This window comes from Pyrus communis, chromosome 15, assembly GCF_963583255.1.
Source record: "Pyrus communis chromosome 15, drPyrComm1.1, whole genome shotgun sequence".
In the NCBI taxonomy this organism is placed as follows: Eukaryota; Viridiplantae; Streptophyta; class Magnoliopsida; order Rosales; family Rosaceae; genus Pyrus; species Pyrus communis.
This window is the reverse complement of record NC_084817.1, coordinates 12617964-12641154: the sequence shown is the minus strand read 5'-3', so window position 1 is coordinate 12641154 and position 23191 is coordinate 12617964. Positions and strand designations below refer to the sequence as shown.

At 38.9% G+C, this 23191-nt stretch overlaps 1 protein-coding gene and 1 non-coding gene across 2 annotated transcripts; one reads left to right on the top strand and one right to left on the bottom strand.

Moving 5' to 3' along the window:
* Positions 1-13970: 13970 nt before the first annotated feature.
* LOC137718901 (small nucleolar RNA R71) lies at positions 13971-14081 on the bottom strand. The gene has a single exon (XR_011065980.1). It is a non-coding gene; the product is annotated as a small nucleolar RNA R71 (small nucleolar RNA).
* A 2065-nt stretch (positions 14082-16146) lies between these two features.
* LOC137717329 (uncharacterized) lies at positions 16147-18190 on the top strand (the record flags this gene model as incomplete). The annotated part of the gene is made up of 4 exons (XM_068456646.1): positions 16147-16234; positions 16959-17153; positions 17355-17717; positions 17964-18190. Coding segments are annotated over 4 exons (873 nt in total), but the record flags the coding sequence as incomplete, so codon positions are not given.
* Between the last annotated feature and the right edge of the window lie 5001 nt (positions 18191-23191).

Below are 23191 nucleotides of genomic sequence, written 5' to 3'. Positions count from 1 at the left end.
GTACCTAGAAAGGTACAAGACAATATCAGTGCAAGCCCAGGATCAGAACCATGGCAACTGTCAAGTGAGTCCTTAAGTATTTGAGAAATACTAAAGGATATATTACTCAATAATTGAGAAAGAATTAGAGTAACGTAATGGAAGCGTAAATGTATTAGATTATGAATCTAATCCATCATTGGATATTTCTTCATTATGAATGAAGAGATAAACAGATATCTCTTTATTATGACTAAAAAGATATTTGGATGGAAACATTAAAGTAATGACTTTAGTGTGTTCCATTATGATTGCAAAATATATTGCCATATAGAAGTTTACAACAATGTTGTTTGGATGGGAAAATTCATTATGAACTCTCTATTCGGTTTCAACCAGAAAGTGTATGACACTAATGGGGCGATAGCTCAAGCCAGGGAATCAAGGTCTCATCAAGGTCCGAACTCAAATGAGAGACTGAACCACATGATTGAGAATCATGTATAATGGTGACGTCGTTATTCTCAAGGTTGCTTCTATGGATAACATATAGATATCCATTGTCTAGGCCTACTACTCAGCAATTTATGAAATGACTACAGAAGAGGTATCATCACTGATGACTAAGCTGATTGGCTCTAGTGCAAGTGGGAGATTGTTGGAAATGTGCCCTAAAACCAATCATATGATGATACTTTATGGACATTTCACATGTTAAACTAATCTAGTTTAATATTAAGGGCAAACATTATTGTTTGAGCCGTCTCATATAAATGTTATATGCTTAAACGATAAGTCCAAGGAATATGTGATTGGAAGAATGCGATCTAAAGAAGTTAGATTCATGAGACCATTCTTTCGTTGACACATCCTAAACGTTCCTGATCATAGGATTGTCAATTAGGCATTGACAGTCCGTTAAGATCAGTACGTGCTATGTCTTCTCTCAGGGAGAGTGACTAGTCTCGAGTCATTGGTGTGTGTGACATCAAGACAAGTACGTAGGTGCTCAATAGAGAATGAGTTCACTGAACACGATCAACGAAGAGTTCTCATATTCATGTCACATGAGAACTCATGGTTGGGATAATGCAAATTAGTCTTTTGACCTGAGGCATCACAGTTGTCTTGTGGTTAGGTCCTTAATCTTTGATTATGTCAAAGTCACTCCATCATGAGGGTGTCCACGGCATCGTTGGGGTTAAGCCACTTAGCCATGGAGGCAAGTGAATGCGCAACAAGGGATCTCTAACCTTCAAACTGTTTGAGGGAGAATACTCTATGATATGATTAAGAATCTTTGGCCAAAGTATGAATGAGATTTAGGAATGTGTTCCAAATCACATTCAAGGTAATCGTATAAGCACAAGACTCACATTGGATAGTAGACATGAATAAACTATCAAACCAAACAATGTGGTCAAGAGTATTGTATTAGAGAAAGACCGTATTGCATTTGTAATCCTAAAACTGAATAGGTTCTCCACCTCTTCTGATTAGCTTGGGTAACCATGACATGCTGCTAGGCGTCAACCATGGTTTGTGGAAGCCCTAAAAGTGTATTATCACTAACGGGAGAATTGAAAGTAAGTTCCAATTCACAATCGATTTGAAAGAGTTTGAATCGCCCACTGCCTCGCTAAAAGGAACCTAATGGATCGTACACCGTGTAAGGTAGAGATTGAAGATTCAACGGAGATGAGTAAGAATAATTAAATTATTTAATTATTTATGGCAAGGATTAATTAATATGATTATTAATCAAACGAATAAGTTCGTTAAAAGACCTCGGGATAGTTTTGGACCTTAAGGCCCAATGGGCTTCGAACGTCAAGTCCATTGACTTAAGTTGTGTGACAACTTAATGAATAATGATTCACAAAGGCCCAAATAGCCCAATAAATCCCATGTTAAAGAAGGAGTGGTTTTGGACTTATTTACAAGTTTGCCACTCAAATGAATTAAGGAATAAGTATGACTTTATAGCCAAAATTCATTAAGGGTAATTTTTGGGGAAAGGATGAGAACACAAGCTCTCCTTTCTCTCTAAAATTTCAGCCACCTTGGAGGGATCATCTAGCAATCAAACTCCTCCAAGGTCACTCATTTCTTCTACAATATGCCTTGGTGTGGAGACTTAGAGGTTTTCAATTTTGGGAACTTGGAGAAACCTTTTCATCCATCCAAATCCATGGATCTAAGATGCAAGGAATGAAGGCCCTCTCTTTGGGTGATTAGCCTTTGCTTATGCAAAGAGGAATCTACAAAGGTATTGATTTCTCAACTCACTTTGTTTTGAGTTGAGTCTTGGTTCACCTATCTACTAGGCTTTGAAGTTCATGGGTTAAGTTTTGTTTTTGAGTGCATATAAACATGATTCCGCCTTTTAATTGTTAATTGCATGTTGTTGATGTTGCTCAAATGAACTTGTTTTTACAAATTTTCCTTCAATTTATGCACTCCCATCTCACATGTGCAATTCCAGCTCAATTCTTAATGATGGCAGTGACATTTCCCTTCTATAAAACCATGCACATTTCACACAACAAGTCTTCTTCCATCATTCCATGATTCACACGCATAACCACTCCATTTCACTCCATCTCTGACCATTTGTTCTCCCAAGTGCAGAAACCATTCAACCATAGCCAATCTACCTTCATTTTCATCACACTTGGAGAACCACCACCGAAGGCACTCTTAAGGGATTTCGACATCAGTTTTGCTTCAAGGGTTTCTTCTTATTAATTCTATGTTCACTGATAGGAGCATATTCATGCGACTTAATTAGCTTGTTCTCGTGCATTTATGTTGTGTTTACTTAGCTATTTTAGTGTTTAAGGCTACTTTTGCGTATTTTCAGATTATAAGGCCAAAGGGTGCAAGAAGATGCAAATTGGAGCTTTTTGGAGCAAAAGAGGAATAAATGAGTTGAAGACTTGAAGAAACGATGAATTCCTACTCCAACGATGATTTCCTACCAAAACGAGGATTCCTACCCAAACAAGGTTTCTTACTTGAAGTAGGAAAGTTAACCCTAGGTTTCCCGTTTTGGTAACCTTTCCTAATCTTAAACGTCCATATTTTCTAGCCACTTTGAAGTCCTTGTAGGCACTTTAGGACACAAAACGAAGGCCCTAGGCCCCTTAAACATCCTTGCCGTGCCCTTGTATCTTCCCCCCTTCCCTTGCCGTGCAAGGGAGGGCAATTTTGTCCCCTTTTATGCACTAAACCCTAACCCTTTTTCCTTGCAGCCACTCTCCCTTCTATTTCTGAAACTTAAACCTATTTCCCTCTCAAATCAACCCTAGCCGCACCTTTTAGTGAATTCCCTTATAAATTTCTGATTTAATTTCAGAAATTTGTGAGCCTTTGATTTAATAAGCTAGGGTTTTATTTTCTATCAACCTATATAAAATAAATTGTAGCCGCACCCTAGGAATTCCATTCATTCATATTTAATCGGCCAATCATCCTAATTCTCTCCTAATTCACTCTTTAGCCGTCACTTTTCATGATTCACATTTTTCCACCCTAATCATTCAGCCACGATACACATATTTCACCCTAGCCGCTCACATTCATTCACTTTTCCATTATTCCTCCTAAAATCCCATAAGCCGTGGCCCCCCATATTTTATTTTACCCTAATAAACCAAAAAGACATCACAGCCGCAAGTCCCCATCCATATTTCACCCTAAGTCTTCTAAATCATAGCAGCCGCACCTTTTTCCTAACTTTGGGGGGATTATTCATTCACTTCTCAACCTGCCACATTCATCATTCACCCTAAAAAACAAAATATTGACTCTTGCCGCAGCACCATAAGCCATTCATTGATATTTTAATAAGCCATTCATTGATATTTTAATCAGCCATTTTTCATCCTAATTATTCTTCTAAGCCGTGGCCCCCCATATATTATTTTACCCTAATTTCCCACTTTGGCCGTGGATCCCATCACCCAAAAAACCAAGCAGCCACTAGCACCTAAAAACCTAAATCACAACCTTTTAGCCGCAACCACCCTTCCATATTTTCTCCAATTCCCATTATTGCCGTGCCTTCTTCCACACCTTCCCCACCATTGCCGCACCACTAAACCTCCATAAACCCAATCCCAAAACCAGAAAAACATCCAAAACTCACCTAGACTTTCACTGCCGTAGCAAGGAGAAGAAGAAGGAGGGCTTAGACGCGCAGAAATTCAAGTGGATTCGTTGGGCGTTCTAGGTGTAATCCATCCTTTGTTCTTTATGTTTAAATTCAATTGTATTTCTCTTTTTGTGAACATGAGAGGCTAAATCCCTAATTAGTTAGGGGGTGATTCGAAACCATGAATATATATGTGAAATAAGTTGATTACTTCCAGTTATCGTTGCATAAGATTTGAATACATTTTGCTTAACCGTTTGATTTAGAACTTATTCTTGTATGTTAATTGAGAGTGCACGCTTAATTTGCATGCTTGAATTTGGTGCTAGGATAAGTTTGTTTCACCTAATCGTTATGAATTTATATTCACAAGTAGTGAAGGTTGCTAGTCACGATCATGTTAAGTAGATTCCTGGCAAGCGTATCATGCTTTTCATAGTTACAAATGCCTTGTCGATGCTTATGATTTCCAAGGAACGTAATGATTCTAACTTATGTCTTTATCATGCTGTTCATATAGAGAATTTGTTAGGAATAATTTGTTTGCGATGCATATTCATCCAATTCAATGATTCTAGGGAAATCTGAAGGTTAATTTAAGCGGACCTAATTAACTTGGAGTGTCGAGGTTCATAACTTATTGGATTGATAATTGGAAATTGATTTACATTGCATATATTTCATGTGTGGAGAAGAACCCCTTAGCTATTCCATCATCCATTGATTCATCACAATTTTATCTTAAAATCTGTTTTCTTTACAATCTGCCCATTTAGTTTAGATTCGTCCAACCACAATCCCCCCATATTTTGTTGAGTCGTAGTCATTCGTATTTGTTTTATTTTGTGTTCTTTTAAGCATTTGGAGTCATAAACACTTCCAAATTCGTCCAAATTAAGTTCTAGTTTCTGTTTGAATCATTTCAAATTAGATTAGCACCCCTAGTTAATCCCCGGTTAGAACGATCCCTACTTACTTCATTACTACAATTGTCACAAATAGGGTTTAATTTGTGTGTCAACATAAGTTACACATCAATTTTTGGCGTCGTTGCCGGGGATTAGCAAAGTTGCTAATCCTTTGTCTTGAGTCTTGTTTAAATTGTTTAGTTTCTGTTTTGTTTTAATTTTTGCACCGTGTGTGTGTGTTTTGTTTTTTTTTGTGCCGTGTGTGGCACCTTATTTCCTTACTTGTGCCGAGTCTATTAGATTGATTGCTAACCTTGTTTGCTCTTGTGTGCAGGTACTAGTTTATGACCCGTGGCTCACAACCTGTTCGTGAGCATATCTCCGACTTTGACGGTGATTTCGAGAGGATTTTGAGAAGGAAAAAGAAATCGCAAGCGTCTACTCCTCCTAGTCCCGAACCTGAATTAGAAGAGTAAGAAGTTGAAGTTGAGGTTGAAGAGGAGGCCACGGCAAGGGTTGAAGAGGAAGTACCAACCATGGCAGTGGACAATCGAACCATCAAGGAGCTTTCTGCCTCGGGTTTGGCCAATGCAGCACCTCTTTGCATCCAATACCCTAGGGCAGCCCCTGAGAAGACCGATGAATTTGAGTTGAAGTCCAGCTTGCTCCACCATATTCCGAAATACCATGGGTTGGCCATGGAGGATCCGAACAAGCATCTAAAGGAATTCGAGGTGGTGTGCTCAAGTATGACACCGGTGAACGTGGACAGCAACATATTGAAGATGAAGGCTTTTCCTTTTTCTTTGGTGGAGAAGGCCAAGGATTGGTTGTATGAGTTGGCTCCCGGAACTGTCACATCATGGGAGAGTATGAAGCGAGCCTTCTTAGAGAAGTTCTTTCCGACATCACGAGTCATTCTTCTTCGTAAGAAGATTAGTGGAATTCAGCAAAGCCAAGGTGAATCTTTTCCTACGTATTACGAACGTTTTAAATCTCTTGTTGCTTCATGTCCACAGCACCAGATGAAGGAGAAGCTACTTCTTCAATATTTTTACGAAGGCCTTTTACCACTTGAACGGCAAATGTTGGATGCATCCGCGGGAGGAGCTCTAGTGGACAAGACACCTAGGGATGCCAAAACTCTCATTGCCAATCGAGCACTCAATGCACAACAATATGAAGGTGTTGGGCAGAGAGACACCCCACAGCCACAGCATGTAAATGAGGTAAGTTCTATTTCTGAGTTACAATCCCAAATGGCTAACCTTACGTCTATGTTATCGCAGTTTGTTGAAGGCCCTAAAACGCAAGGAAGTACAATCTGTGGTGTATGCTCCATTCAAGGACACCAATCTGATCAATGCCCTCAATTAATTGAGAACGGAGGGTGGGAATCTGCCAATGCCGTGGGCTTTGGGAATCAGAACCAACCAAGGGGTGATCCTTTCTCCAACACATACAATCAGGGATGGCGTGACCACCCCAATTTCAGATGGAGAGATGCACCACAATATGGCCAACAAAGTGGATTCCGACAACCCCCGGGTTTCTTTCCAAGGCCAATGGCACCACAACCACCTCCTCAAGCACAATCATCCCAAACCAACTCAGGTACGTCTATGAATGACGATAAAACATATCAGTTACTAACCACAATGGCGCAGGGAATGCAGAACCAAGCAAAGGAGGTTAATGAGCTAAAGAAGCAAATGGGCCAAATGGCCGAATTTTTGGGACAATTCCGTGAAAATGGTAAGTTACCAAGCACTACGGTGGTCAATCCCAAGGGTGGTTTCGAAACGGCCAACGCAATCACCTTGAGAAGTGGAAAAGAAGTTGGCATTACATCAAAACCATCACCATCAAGCCCCGAAGAGGATGAAAAACGGAGAATTGAAGAGGAGGAAGCAAGACAACCCACGGCGAAGGTGGACATACCTTTGCCGCAAGCTTCTAGAGATCCCAACTTGTCCAATTCGACCAAAAAGGGTAAGAATGTGTCAAATTCGGTTCCTACTAATGTTTTTCCTCCGAATGTGCCTTTTCCTAGTAGGTTTATGCAAACGAAAAAAGAAGAAGCCGAGAAGGACATCCTTGAGACATTTCGGAAAGTTCAAGTCAACATACCCCTCTTGGATGCCATTAAGCAAGTGCCCAGGTATGCAAAGTTTTTAAAAGAGTTATGCACAACTAGGAAAAGAATTTCAAACAAAGAAGTTGTGAAAGTAAGTGAAAATGTATCTGCGGTTTTGCAACGAATGTTACCTCCAAAATGTAAGGATCCAGGGAGCTTTACTATCCCATGCACAATTGGAAACACTAGATTTAAAAAATGCATGTTAGATTTAGGTGCTTCTATTAATGTCATGCCATATTCCATTTATGCATCTATGAACCTTGGTGAGTTAAAACAAGATGGCGTTATAATTCAATTGGCCGATCGTTCTAATGTTTATCCCAAGGGAGTCCTTGAGGATGTTTTAGTGCAGGTCAATCATCTCATCTTTCCTGCAGATTTTTATGTCTTAGAAATGGAGGATTCGAGCGATGCTCCATCATTGCCACTCTTGCTAGGCCGTCCGTTCATGAAAACAGCTCAAACAAAGATCGATGTGGCCAAGGGAGCACTAACAATGGAGTTTGGTGGTGATATAATTAAATTTAATGTTTATGACTCTATTAAGAATCCTAACGATAGCCATTCTTGCTTTGTCATAGATGTGCATAAGGACATGGGGCCGAAAAGATCCATACCTATCAAGAAGGATGTATCGGGAACCACCGCTGGAGAAGAACTTGGAGTGATTGGTCTACAACCACCCAATATGGCCGAAAGTAGCCATAGTAACATTGTTGAAAGGGCTGCCGATTTTGAGCCTTCACTACAATATGTTTGTAAGTCGCCAAGCCCAATTGCAATTCCCATTTCAAATAATAGGTTGTTACCTTCTGTGATGCAGGTGACCAACGGATTTAAAGGTGGTGGGAGCAGTTACATGGACGTTCGGAACCGAAGCACCACCATCAGGGAGGATCACTATCCCCTCCCATTCATTGAGCCATACTACGAGAAATTTCAAGGAGTATACTGTGGAGGACATACACATCCATACCGTGAGCCAGAGTGAAGTGAGAAAAGAAGGTATCGTCCGGCTGCAAGACGTAAAAGAAAGCGCTACTTGGGAGGCAACCCATGAAATCAACAAAGGAAGAACTTGGGAATCACTCCACACTCAGATTTGCGTCCCTAAACCCTTTCCTTTGTTGCTTACTTTATTTTATGTGTAATGTGTTCAATTGTGTCTAAAACATTGAGGACAATGTTTAGTTTAAGTGTGGGGGGGGTAGCATTCTGTTTTGAGATATTTTGTGCATGAAATTCGTAAGGTATTACCACCTAACATTTCTAAACTTGTTTCCCACTGTTTTTAAGTGTTTTTAAGCTATTTTAGAGTGTGTTGATTTAAAAATCCGAAAATACCATAAAAATTTGAAAAAAAAAATTGTTTTGAAAAACCCAAAAAGAGTTGTTTTTGTGTGTTGTTTGTGTCGTAGGTCACCTTCCAACGCAATGATGAGGATTTGGTTTTTAATTGCATGATGGTTAAAGAAAGTTACAACATGGATGGACGTTTGATATACTCTTTGGTTTATGCTTGTTTGTAGTTATAGTTTACGAATTCACATGTAATCACAAATGATAAAAATCAGTTTTTGTAACATGCTTGAAGGAATGAACTCAAACTAACGCTACATCCCTGTGAGACTTGAGCCTAAACGTTATTTGGAGAGTTAAAATCTGTGCATCATTGTTTTCTAAGTCGTTGCATGATCTCATTATTCTTTGCTTGGTTACTACTTAGAAGGCGTTTCATCACTTAGTTCCAAATGCTAGAACTCATGCCCATTTCATTCAAAGCATGTCATTGATTTGCATAACACATATTCAAGATGAAGTTGTGTAGTGACCACCATCAAAGCCAAACAGCCATGTGCCCTTCACTCATTTTGTGTTTAAGTTTAACCCCATTGAGCCGTGTTAGCCCATGTTCTTTGTTAACCCACATTATCCTCACCTAGCCTAGAATAGGACCATCCGTATCCTTGTTCTTGAAGCATAGTAAGCATGAATGAATTCCCTTTTGATTAATGTGTTGCAGAAAATAAGTGTGGGGGAAAGAGTAATTATGTGAGTTGATGTGCCATAGGCACGATATATAAAAATAAAAAAAAAATAAAAAAAAAGAGAAGAAAAGAAAAAGAAGTGAAAAAGAGTTCCAAAGTGTGGTTTGTTGAAGTAAGGGCCCAAAACAATGAATTAGGCCCTAAGAGTTGTTTGAATCTTCCCTTTATGTCTAAAAGATGAATTCTGCATTCTAAGGGAATTCTAGGTCATAATTTCATTACTTTACTTACTATTGCTTAAAGAACTTTTGTTTATCTTTACCTTTCATTGTTAGCCAATACCCCAAGCCCCGTTACAACCCTTGACTTCTATCTTGAGTGTTGTGCATTTCAGTTGTGGAGTTTGAATTTGGTATGAGCATATGGTGTCACTGGTTCTCGCGTCTAAGTAGTAGCATTCCATTCATGAGATCATATCTAAACACGTTTAATTACTCCAGAAATTGCGTTCGTTGTTATAACATATGTGAGTATTAGTCTTTCATGTTTACATCAATCTTCTCACATATAACTAGTGTAGGGTGTGTAGTCAGAAAATCTGAGCGAAAATTGAGTGCATAACTAGTGAGGAATTGAGGGAATTCTCTAAGGCATGTTACTACATTCAAAATGTGTTTTATTTGATTAAATGCGAACTAGTGAATGGTGACTATGATTAAGTTTGTGCTTGAGGGGAAGGAAGACTAAAAGCTATGTGAGTAATGATCTTTGACATGTCATGTTTCATTGGAAATCCCTGAGGCAAATGTTGGAAGGTTTAGGTTATGTTTTGTTTGTTTTGTTTCGTCTTGTTTTCTTTAGTTGTTTTGTTTTGCTCGACGACTAGCAAAAGTTAAGTGTGGGGGAATTTGATAGGAGCATATTCATGCGACTTAATTAGCTTGTTCTCGTGCATTTATGTTGTGTTTACTTAGCTATTTTAGTGTTTAAGGCTACTTTTGTGTATTTTCAAATTATAAGGCCAAAGGGTGCAAGAAGATGCAAATTGGAGCTTTTTGGAGCAAAAGAGGAATGAATGAGTTGAAGACTTGAAGAAACGATGAATTCCTACTCCAACGATGATTTCCTACCAAAACGAGGATTCCTACCCAAACAAGGTTTCTTACTTGAAGTAGGAAAGTTAACCCTAGGTTTTCCGTTTTGGTAACCTTTCCTAATCTTAAACGTCCGTATTTTCTAGCCACTTTGAAGTCCTTGTAGGCACTTTAGGACACAAAACGAAGGCCCTAGGCCCCTTAAACATCCTTGTCGTGCCCTTGTATCTTCCCCCCTTCCCTTGCCGTGCAAGGGAGGGCAATTTTGTCCCCTTTTATGCACTAAACCCTAACCCTTTTTCCTTGCAGCCACTCTCCCTTCTATTTCTGAAACTTAAACCTATTTCCCTCTCAAATCAACCCTAGCCGCACCTTTTAGTGAATTCCCTTATAAATTTCTGATTTAATTTCAGAAATTTGTGAGCCTTTGATTTAATAAGCTAGGGTTTTATTTTCTATCAACCTATATAAAATAAATTGTAGCCGCACCCTAGGAATTCCATTCATTCATATTTAATCGGCCAATCATCCTAATTCTCTCCTAATTCACTCTTTAGCCGTCACTTTTCATGATTCACATTTTTCCACCCTAATCATTCAGCCACGATACACATATTTCACCCTAGCCGCTCACATTCATTCACTTTTCCATTATTCCTCCTAAAATCCCATAAGCCGTGGCCCCCCATATTTTATTTTACCCTAATAAACCAAAAAGACATCACAGCCGCAAGTCCCCATCCATATTTCACCCTAAGTCTTCTAAATCATAGCAGCCGCACCTTTTTCCTAACTTTGGGGGGATTATTCATTCACTTCTCAACCTGCCACATTCATCATTCACCCTAAAAAACAAAATATTGACTCTTGCCGCAGCACCATAAGCCATTCATTGATATTTTAATAAGCCATTCATTGATATTTTAATCAGCCATTTTTCATCCTAATTATTCTTCTAAGCCGTGGCCCCCCATATATTATTTTACCCTAATTTCCCACTTTGGCCGTGGATCCCATCACCCAAAAAACCAAGCAGCCACTAGCACCTAAAAACCTAAATCACAACCTTTTAGCCGCAACCACCCTTCCATATTTTCTCCAATTCCCATTATTGCCGTGCCTTCTTCCACACCTTCCCCACCATTGCCGCACCACTAAACCTCCATAAACCCAATCCCAAAACCAGAAAAACATCCAAAACTCACCTAGACTTTCACTGCCGCAGCAAGGAGAAGAAGAAGGAGGGCTTAGACGCGCAGAAATTCAAGTGGATTCGTTGGGCGTTCTAGGTGTAATCCATCCTTTGTTCTTTATGTTTAAATTCAATTGTATTTCTCTTTTTGTGAACATGAGAGGCTAAATCCCTAATTAGTTAGGGGGTGATTCGAAACCATGAATATATATGTGAAATAAGTTGATTACTTCCAGTTATCGTTGCATAAGATTTGAATACATTTTGCTTAACCGTTTGATTTAGAACTTATTCTTGTATGTTGATTGAGAGTGCACGCTTAATTTGCATGCTTGAATTTGGTGCTAGGATATAAGTTTGTTTCACCTAATCGTTATGAATTTATATTCACAAGTAGTGAAGGTTGCTAGTCACGATCATGTTAAGTAGATTCCTGGCAAGCGTATCATGCTTTTCATAGTTACAAATGCCTTGTCGATGCTTATGATTTCCAAGGAACGTAATGATTCTAACTTATGTCTTTATCATGCTGTTCATATAGAGAATTTGTTAGGAATAATTTGTTTGCGATGCATATTCATCCAATTCAATGATTCTAGGGAAATCTGAAGGTTAATTTAAGCGGACCTAATTAACTTGGAGTGTCGAGGTTCATAACTTATTGGATTGATAATTGGAAATTGATTTACGTTGCATATATTTCATGTGTGGAGAAGAACCCCTTAGCTATTCCATCATCCATTGATTCATCACAATTTTATCTTAAAATCTGTTTTCTTTACAATCTGCCCATTTAGTTTAGATTCGTCCAACCACAATCCCCCCATATTTTGTTGAGTCGTAGTCATTCGTATTTGTTTTATTTTGTGTTCTTTTAAGCATTTGGAGTCATAAACACTTCCAAATTCGTCCAAATTAAGTTCTAGTTTCTGTTTGAATCATTTCAAATTAGATTAGCACCCCTAGTTAATCCCCGGTTAGAACGATCCCTACTTACTTCATTACTACAATTGTCACAAATAGGGTTTAATTTGTGTGTCAACATAAGTTACACATCATTCACTCATGTTTTATATTTTTTATGTCAAACCTTTTGTAAACATGAAGTGTAACTAATCTCCCTCTAGGGATTCGATGTAGCCTTGCAAAGTTTGCCATGTAATTAAGTTAGAATGCTCAGTTTGTCCATCTATTTCTTGTTTCATTCTCTGATTTAATTGTGACTTTGTGGGTTGATTTTAATGTTTGATCACCATTTGAATTAACCACAGGTTGTTTAGCCAAGATTAGAGCACACATCATGCATATTCTTGGTAGATATGTGAATGGATGAAGGGAATACTTTGCAAACAACCTGCCAAGTGTTACCTTTGGTTTTATGAAAGTTTCTTGTTCGTAACACCTTCTTGATTAGGAACCAAAGTTGCACATCACAACTAGGCTCATGATTAAGGACATGTGATCAAATCCACACATCATATGGTTGATCATATCTAAGTGAAGCAAACTCAAGAAATAGGTAGATAGCTGAGTATAAACTAACTTAACAAACATGGACTTGGTTTAAGCAATGGTGAAACCGAATCCCTAGCTTCATCTCCATTGGTGCTATCCCATTTTATTAGTTGTTCATTCATTTAATTGTGTTTACTTCATTTTCTAGTGTTTTCAAGTTACAATAACAAATCTGCCTAATTTGATTAGTTTTATTCATTTCATATAGTTCTTGCAAAACAAGTGATTATATAGGATCAATTAGTCCCTGTGGATTCGACACCCTTACTTGTGCCATTATACTAAACATATTCTAGCATTAGGAAGGAATTAACTCAACAAAAATGGCGCCGTTGCCGGGGACTGATTTCAGTCCCTTGTAATTGCTTGTTTGCTATTTAAACTTTGTTCTTTTCATTGTAGGTAGATTCTTGATTTTCATTCAAACTTGTGTTATTTTGTTTCAGGTAGTATATGTCAAATAGACTTGTGGAGCTAGGCCAAAGAATTGAACGGTTAAAGGGCCACACTTTGGACAACTTTGTGCCATCAAGTTCCTCCATTATCCGTGAAGAAGAGGAAGGGAATTCACCTAGTTCAACAAGTAAAGAATCTGAGCAATTTAATTGGGAAAGAGAAGAAGAGATGGCGGGCAACCAAGATGAGCTTCGAGCTTTGGAGGACTTTGCTCAACCAATCATACCAAATTCACCTTCATGCATCTTGCTGCCCACAGAAGCTAGAAACTATGATCTTAAATCTTCACATTTCCATATGTTTCCCTCTTTTTATGGCTTACCTAATGAAGACCCTTTAGCTCATATTAAAGAGTTTTACAATGTTGTGAGTGGTTTGCCTTTGCAGGGAGTAAGTGAAGCAAATTTGAGGATGAGAGTGTTTCCTTACACCTTGAAAGATAAGGCCAAGAGTTGGTTGATGACTCTAACACCAGGTTCCCTCACCACATGGGATGCTGTGGCTAAGAAGTTCTTGGAGAAGTTCTTTTCCACTCAAAAGACAGCCACATTAAGGGGACAAATCTTCAACTTCAAACAAGATGATGGAGAACCTTTCAATGAGTGTTGGGAGCGCTTTAAAGGCCTTTTGCTGCAATGTCCACACCATGGGTTACCTTTTCACTTACAAATGCAAATTTTCTATGATGGACTAACCCAAACATGTCAATCAACTGTTGATAATGCAGCAGGTGGAGCATTGAAGAAAAAAAATGCTCAAGAGTCATATAACATTTATGAGATGTTGGGGTCTAATGCTCAACACAAAGATTTAAGGGGTAAGAAAGTTGGAGTCTATGAAACAAGCTCTAATCATGATCTTTTGTTGCAGGTAGCTAACCTAGAAAGAAAGATTGAATCCGTGCTCAACATGGTGCCAAAAGCAAATGAAGTGTGTGCCATTTGCAACATACCAAGCCATCCTACTCATCAATGTCCATCTAGGGAGGCTTATCCCGAGTATGTCCAAGAGCAAGTGAACCTCATGAATTCTTACAATCAAAGGCCAAGGAATGATGTGTATTCCAATACATATAACTCAAGTTGGAGAGATCATCCCAACCTTTCATGGAAGAACAACAATCAATTCCAAAATTTCCAACCAAAACCTGCCACTACCCTTGAGGATACGGTTAAATTGTTAGCCCAAAACACCTTGCAATTCCAACATTCCACAAATAGCACTCTCCAACAACATTCAGCAGCTCTAACCAAAATGGAGACACAATTGGGGCAGATTGCAGATGCCTTGAACCAAAGAGAGGTTGGAAAGTTTCCAAGCCAACCCGTGATACTCCAAAGGAACCAAGAGCAAGCCAAAGCAATCACTACACTTAGAAGTGGTAAGGTTATTGATAATAGAGTTGGCAAGGAAGTTACTAATGAATATGATCATGTGAATGCAGGTGTTACTCAAGGGGAAAATGAGAAACCAAATGAGGAACCAAGCCATGCTAATTCCTCACTTGAAGCACTAAATCTTCACAAGGCCGAGAAACCTTACACTCCACCAATACCATTCCCTGGAAGACTTGCCAAGAGCAAGCAGGATAAGTCATTCAAGGAAATTTTTGATATACTAAGCAAAGTGAATGTTAACTTACCTTTGCTTGATGTCATTAGGAACATGCCAGCATATGGGAAGTTCTTCAAGGAGTTAAACAGCTAAAAAAGGAAGTATGGACCACATGAGAAGGTAGTGGTGTCTGAGAATGTGAGTGCAGTTTTGCAAAGAAAACTTCCACCAAAGCTCAAGGATCCAGGAAGTTTCTCTATCAACATCACCATAGGGGATAAGAAAGTAGAGAAGGCGATGCTTGATTTGGGTGCTAGCATCAACTTAATGCCCTATTCCGTGTACCTTCAACTAGGTTTGGGAGATTTGAAAGCCACCACCATTTCATTACAACTTGCAGACAGATCCGTGAAATATCCAAGAGGTATAGTAGAAGATATTCTAGTTCAAGTTGATAAACTAATCTTGCCTGCAGATTTTGTAGTGTTGGACATGGAAGAAGCTCCTATACATGACCGAGAGTTGCCTATATTGCTTGGGAGACCTTTCATGGCCACGGCCAAGACCATCATTGATGTGCAAAATGGACTCCTCACTATGACAGTGTTAGGAGAGACAGTTCAATTCAAAGTGTTTGAATCTCTTTCTCATCCTTCTTCATCTCTTGATTGTTATGCCATTGATGTGCTTGATTCACTTGTATTCTCTAAATTCTTACAGGCACAATCGAATGAACCATTACAAACTGTTTTGAGTCAATCTCAAGATGAGTTTGATGAGGAAGATGCACTCATGGAAGAAGTAGCTGCCTTGGAAGCATTAGCATTGTATCATTTGAATGTTTCACCTCTTTTAGAGCCTTTAGAATCATCAATGTCACATCTAACTCCTTCCACTGTTAAGGCACCAAAACTTGAACTTAAACCACTTCCACCACATCTAAAATATGCATATCTAGCTGAATTTGAAACTCTTCCAGTTATCATAGCTTCTGACCTCACCCCAAATGAAGAAGATAAACTAATTAGGGTGTTAAAAGAGTTCAAATCGGTTTTTGGTTGGTCTATTGCAGATATCAAGGGAATAAGCCCTACCATGTACATGCATAGGATTCTTTTGGAGGAAGGAGCAAAGTCAACCCGTGAACCACAAAGAAGGCTCAATCCACACATAAAGGAAGTTGTTAGGAATGAGGTGTTGAAATTGTTAGATGTGGGGATCATATATCCCATTTCTGATAGCAAATGGGTGAGTGCTATTCAAGTGGTACCTAAGAAGGTGGGAATCACAGTAATGAGGAATGAAAACAATGAGCTTGTGCCCACAAAGCCCACGGCTAGTTGGCGTGTTTGCACCGATTACAGGAAGTTGAATTCTAGCACTAGAAAAGATTACTTTCCTATGCCTTTCATAGATCAAATGCTTGAGAGATTGGCGGGTTACTCACATTATTGTTTTCTGGATGGTTACTCAGGTTACAATCAAATTGCAATTGCTCCGGAGGATCAAGAGAAAACAACCTTTACTTGCCCCTTTGGCACATTTGCATATAGGAGAATGCCTTTTTGGACTTTGCAATGCTCCAGCAACATTCCAAAGATGCATGTTGGCCATCTTTTCTGACATGGTAGAAAGATTCATTGAGGTATTTATGGATGACTTCTCAGTGTTTGGTTCCTCTTTTGATGAATGTCTTAACCATCTCTCCTTAGTACTTCAAAGATGTCAGGAAACAAATTTGGTTCTCAATTGGGAAAAGTGCCAATTTATGGTGAAACAAGGAATTGTGTTAGGACATGTAATCTCTAGCAAAGGAATGGAGGTGGACAAAGCCAAAATTGACGTCATCACCAATATGGTAGCCCCCACCACTGTGAAGGGAGTAAGAAGTTTTTTGGGACATGCGGGTTTTTATCGTCGTTTCATTAAGAACTTTTCAATGATCACTCGTCCATTATGCAATCTGTTAGCTAAAGATGTTGCATTTCATTTTGATAAGGCTTGTATGGATGCATTCAATACTTTGAAATATGAACTAACCTCAGCCCCTATTATTATGGCACCAGATTGGTCTTTACCTTTTGAATTGATGTGTGATGCCTCTGACTATGCTATTGGTGCAGTTTTAGGGCAAAGGGTGAACAAGCTTCCACATGTGATCTACTATGCAAGCCGGACTCTACATGATGCTCAACTTAACTATTCCACTACTGAAAAGGAGTTGCTTGCTGTTGTTTTTGCCTTAGAAAAGTTTAGATCATATCTTGTGGGATCTAAAGTTATTGTGTTTTCTGATCATGCAGCCCTTAGGTACTTGATGACAAAGAAGGATGCTAAACCACGCTTAATTAGATGGATACTCTTACTACAAGAGTTTGACTTGGAAATTCGAGATAAGAAGGGAAGTGATAATGTTGTGGCTGACCATTTGTCAAGGCTTAATGAAAACCATGGAGTTGGACAACCTTCGCCTCTAAATGAATCATTTCCAGATGAACAACTCCTTGTCATTCAAGAAAAAGAACCATGGTATGCAGATTTTGTTAATTATCTTGCTTGTGGTATAATTAGAAATGACCTTTCTTTTCAGGAAAGAAAGAAGTTCCTTGCCATGGTAAAGCACTACGTTTGGGACGAACCATATTTGTTTAAATATTGCCCTGACCAAATCATTAGGAGATGTGTCCCAGAGAGTGAGCAACAAAGCATTCTAACATTTAGCCATACATTAGCATGTGGAGGACATTTTGGTGCCAAAAAGACATCTCTAAAGGTTTTACAATCTGGTTTCTTTTGGCCTACTTTATTCAAAGATGCTTTTGATTTTTGTTCTAAGTGTGATAGGTGCCAGAAAATGGGGAACATTAGCCGAAGAAATGAGATGCCATTGAACAACATTTTGGTGGTGGAGCTCTTTGATGTTTGGGGAATCGATTTCATGGGACCATTTCCATCCTCTTTTGGCCACTTATACATATTAGTGGCAGTAGATTATGTATCCAAATGGGTTGAAGCCATTGCTACAAGAACTAATGATCATAAGGTTGTTTTGAATTTTCTTAAAGATGTGATTTTTTGTAGGTTTGGAACCCCAAGAGCTATTATTAGTGATGGTGGCAGCCATTTCTGCAACAAACCCTTTGAATCCTTGATGAAGAAGTACAACATCAACCAAAAAGTGGCAACCCCGTACCATCCTCAAACCTCGGGACAAGTGGAGATTAGCAATAGGGAGATCAAGAACATCTTGATGAAGACTGTGAGCCCTACAAGGAAGGATTGGTCATTGAGGTTAAATGATGCACTATGGGCATATAGAACAGCATACAAGACCCCCATTGGCATGAGTCCTTATCGCCTTGTGTTTGGGAAAGCTTGTCATTTGCCAATGGAGCTTGAACACCGTGCATATTGGGCCATCAAGAAGTTCAACTTTGATTACAAGGATGCTGGAATAGCAAGGAAGCTCCAACTTAATGAGTTGGAAGAACTTAGAAATGAGGCATATGAGAATGCCAAAATCTACAAGGAACGGACTAAGCTCTATCATGACAAGGCCATCCTAAGGAAGGAGTTTTACCAAGGTATGAAAGTACTTTTGTATGACTCACGTTTGAGACTTTTTCCAGGTAAATTGAAGTCTAGGTGGGTGGGACCATTCAAAGTGCTACAAACATTTCCCCACGGAGCTGTGGAGATAGAGAACATTAAGAATGGCACCTCTTTTAAAGTCAATGGGCAGCGATTGAAACCATACTTGGATAAAGTGGAGGAAGAGCAAGTGTATCAAGTCGTGGATGTTCTTGAATTTACAACACCATGAACAAGCTATCATGTCTTGCCTAGACATTAAATAAAGCGCTTACTAGGAGGCAACCTAGTGTGGTTTGTGTTCTTTCTTTATGTTGTGTTATATTGTTACCATTCCATCTTCTTTGCCTACTTGCATTGCATACAATTGTAAACATCGAGGACAATGTTTAGGTTAGGTTTGGGGGTATGGAAGGGAAGGTTTGGGTTGTTTGTTTTTGTGTTTGTTTTAGGTGTTAGTTTTGGTTAAGGGTGTTTTTGCTTACTAATATGAATGTATATGAGGGCTATGTTTGAAAACCAAACGATTGGGTTGCTATGAAAAAGTGTTGCATCTTGTTGTCATGTATAAAGCTTTAACTCTTGAAATTATGATCATGGAGGTACCATACTCAAATTCTGGAAGAAGAATAGTGGAGACTACCCTAGTGAGTTATTTTGAGCCTAATTGCTTCTTTGAGAGGGTTTAAAGTGTTTCTACTCCTATCTTTTTCTTTCAATTTCACTTTAAATGATCTCATTACTTCTATTTTGTTTGGATACTAAGAATTACTCTCCGTTGCAGATACCATGTGTTTAGTATCATTCATGAATGAACTCAATGAGATGATGTTAGGCTATGCATGTTTTAACTACTAAAAGGCTTAAATCCTACCCATTTGTGTGCTCCATTCACCCTTGTTGCAGCCAAACACTTTAGCCTAATTCTTTCATCACCTACACCATACTCTACCATTCTAGCTCATTACAAGCCATACCTTATAGTTTGGGGAATACCAACGTGATGAAGACTAAAGGTAAATTGAGCTTTGGAACAAAATTGTGGCATGTACCGAGGGCACCTATGTTGAAGATGCTTCTAAAAAAAAAAGTTATAAAAAAAAAAAAAAAAAAGAAGAGAATTAAAGTGGATACAAGTTCCAAATCTCCTCATTATAAGACATAGGGCCTGGATGCCAAAAACAAAGAAGAAAGAAGACAAACGCAAGCGAAGAGCATGATCCTCAAGGACATTTTGGTATGCCCCAAGCTCTAGTATTTCATATCAATTCTTTCGTAACCTATACCCTAAACCTTGCATTACAATCTTGAGAAAGACCTAGCTGATCATTGAGGATGTATTCATGGGTGATGGTAAGTGTGTGTGTTATCTATATTCTTAGCATTTGATTCATTTTATGAGATCTACTCAGAAACTGTACTTCCATTTCAGATTTCATATGTGAGAATTTTGATTCCCTTTACATAATTTCACTCATATATGTTGTGGAGAGACTAAACCTTAGGATCTGAGTGAGAACTTGAGTGGAAGCTGTGAGGAGTAGAGTTGAGGCAAATTCTATCTTAAAGCAATTGGGTATGGTGACCTTGAAGTTGTAAGACATGGAGAAATATCTTTTTACGTTACAATTGATATGATTCTTTGAAGTGGCAAACTTTTGAGTTTGAATGTATGACAAAATCTTCATTGGTTATTATTAGTTTGTTCAAAGCATGTATTAGCCAAGTTGTTTGCAGATTTTGTAGATGTTTGTGGGTTCATCACTATAAACCCTCAGGAGACACAACTCCTCCAGCTAGGGGCACCTAGGGGTTCAAAGGCTTGTTGCACATGCTCAATGCAATCGTTTGGCCAGCGAAAGTGGTTTAGTTAAATGTTTGTGTTTTGTGTGTTTTAGTTTTAAGTTTGCTCGAGGACTAGCAAAAACCAGGTTTGGGGGTATTTGATAAGTCTCATTTTGCATGCATTTATATATTCCTTATTTGGCGTCTTTGTGATGTTTTTGGATTGAACTAGTTGCATTTTACATTATTTGGTGTTAGTGTGCAGTCAAGTGTGTATTTGGATCAAAGGGTAGGCAAATGAAGTAAAAACCATTCCTTTTGGTAGCTGAGCATTATTCCAAACGTGGAGAGGATTCTAGGGAGTTAAATTGAAGTCCAAATGAAGAACCTAGGAAAATTTTGACTGCTGGAATTTCAGGAAATGATGTGGAAGTGTTAAGTGGTGCAATTCGGCCATATTGGGTGATTCTAAACAAGGCAAAAACATTGAAATCAGATTATGTGGTTCCAACACCAAAACATGCAGTCACATGCATGATCACAACCTAGCCGTGCACTCCCATGTGATTCCAAGTCAGATTATGCACTTCTAATACCAAAACATGCATTCACATGCATGATTCACAATCTGACCGTGCATTCCATTACCTTTCTCCACTTCATCTTTGCGGAAATCCACATGCATCTCAATTAAATAAACCCCATGCTTGCACATTTCCCTTTTGCCATGCACCCATTATTCCAGAAAACCACTCATCCCATCATTCCATGCCATTCCAGCGCCCCTTTTGTCCATGCCGTGTGATTTCTTCCCCTTTCCAGATTTGTACAACCAATTCCAGGTTGTCCAATTCATCTTTGCAGCCAATACACATGCATGATTCAATTAAAATAGCCACATGCTTGGACATTGCCCATGCCGTGCGTCCACCACCTCAGAAACCCATTCATTCCAGCTCATTTATGCACTCCCATCTCACATGTGCAATTCCAGCTCAATTCTTAATGATGGCAGTGACATTTCCCTTCTATAAAACCATGCACATTTCACACAACAAGTCTTCTTCCATCATTCCATGATTCACACGCATAACCACTCCATTTCACTCCATCTCTGACCATTTGTTCTCCCAAGTGCAGAAACCATTCAACCATAGCCAATCTACCTTCATTTTCATCACACTTGGAGAACCACCACCGAAGGCACTCTTAAGGGATTTCGACATCAGTTTTGCTTCAAGGGTTTCTTCTTATTAATTCTATGTTCACTCATGTTTTATATTTTTTATGTCAAACCTTTTGTAAGCATGAAGTGTAACTAATCTCCCTCTAGGGATTCGATGTAGCCTTGCAAAGTTTGCCACGTAATTAAGTTAGAATGCTCAGTTTGTCCATCTATTTCTTGTTTCATTCTCTGATTTAATTGTGACTTTGTGGGTTGATTTTAATGTTTGATCACCATTTGAATTAACCACAGGTTGTTTAGCCAAGATTAGAGCACACATCATGCATATTCTTGGTAGATATGTGAATGGATGAAGGGAATACTTTGCAAACAACCTGCCAAGTGTTACCTTTGGTTTTATGAAAGTTTCTTGTTCGTAACACCTTCTTGATTAGGAACCAAAGTTGCACATCACAACTAGGCTCATGATTAAGGACATGTGATCAAATCTACACATCATATGGTTGATCATATCTAAGTGAAGCAAACTCAAGAAATAGGTAGATAGCTGAGTATAAACTAACTTAACAAACATGGACTTGGTTTAAGCAATGGTGAAACCGAATCCCTAGCTTCATCTCCATTGGTGCTATCCCATTTTATTAGTTGTTCATTCATTTAATTGTGTTTACTTCATTTTCTAGTGTTTTCAAGTTACAATAACAAATCTGCCTAATTTGATTAGTTTTATTCATTTCATATAGTTCTTGCAAAACAAGTGATTATATAGGATCAATTAGTCCCTGTGGATTCGACACCCTTACTTGTGCCATTATACTAAACATATTCTAGCATTAGGAAGGAATTAACTCAACATGCACTTTGGGTGTATCGTACGGCGTACAAAACCCCCATTGGGATGTCCCCCTTTCGACTTGTCTATGGCAAGGCGTGCCATCTTCCCGTTGAATTGGAGCACAAAGCACTTTGGGCCATCAAGAAGTTTAACATGAACCTCGATGAAGCGGGAAGTCAAAGGAGATTGCAATTAAATGAGCTTGATGAGATAAGGCACGAGGCGTACGATAATGCAAGCATTTACAAGCAAAAGACCAAAGCTTTCCATGACAACATGATCCGTGGGAAATCATTCTCAATTGGGCAGAAAGTGCTATTGTTCAATTCCCGTTTACGTTTGTTTCCCGGTAAGTTACGTTCTAAGTGGATTGGACCATTTGTTATTACTAATGTTTTTGTTCATGGTGCAGTCCAAATCCAAAGCTTGAAAACGGGACACGAATTCAAGGTGAACGGGCATCGTTTGAAGCCCTATTATGACACCTTTGTGGAGCATGACGTGGATGACATACCCTTGGAAGCCGTGGGCCCTAGTAAGGAGTGAATGAGGTCTTCGTCCGGCTGTACGACGTTAAAGCAAGCGCTACTTGGGAGGCAACCCATGCATTCAACAAAGGAAGACCGAGAAAGCACTCAAATTCCAGATTTGCGTTCCTAAACTCTTCTCTTTGTTGTTGATTTTGTTTCTGCCATGTTAGGTTGTTAGATGTTGTTTTGTTTGTTTGTTTGTTATTTGTGTGAGTCTATGCTTGAAACATTGAGGACAATGTTTGATTTAAGTGTGGGGGGGGGGGTAACCAAAGTGTTTTG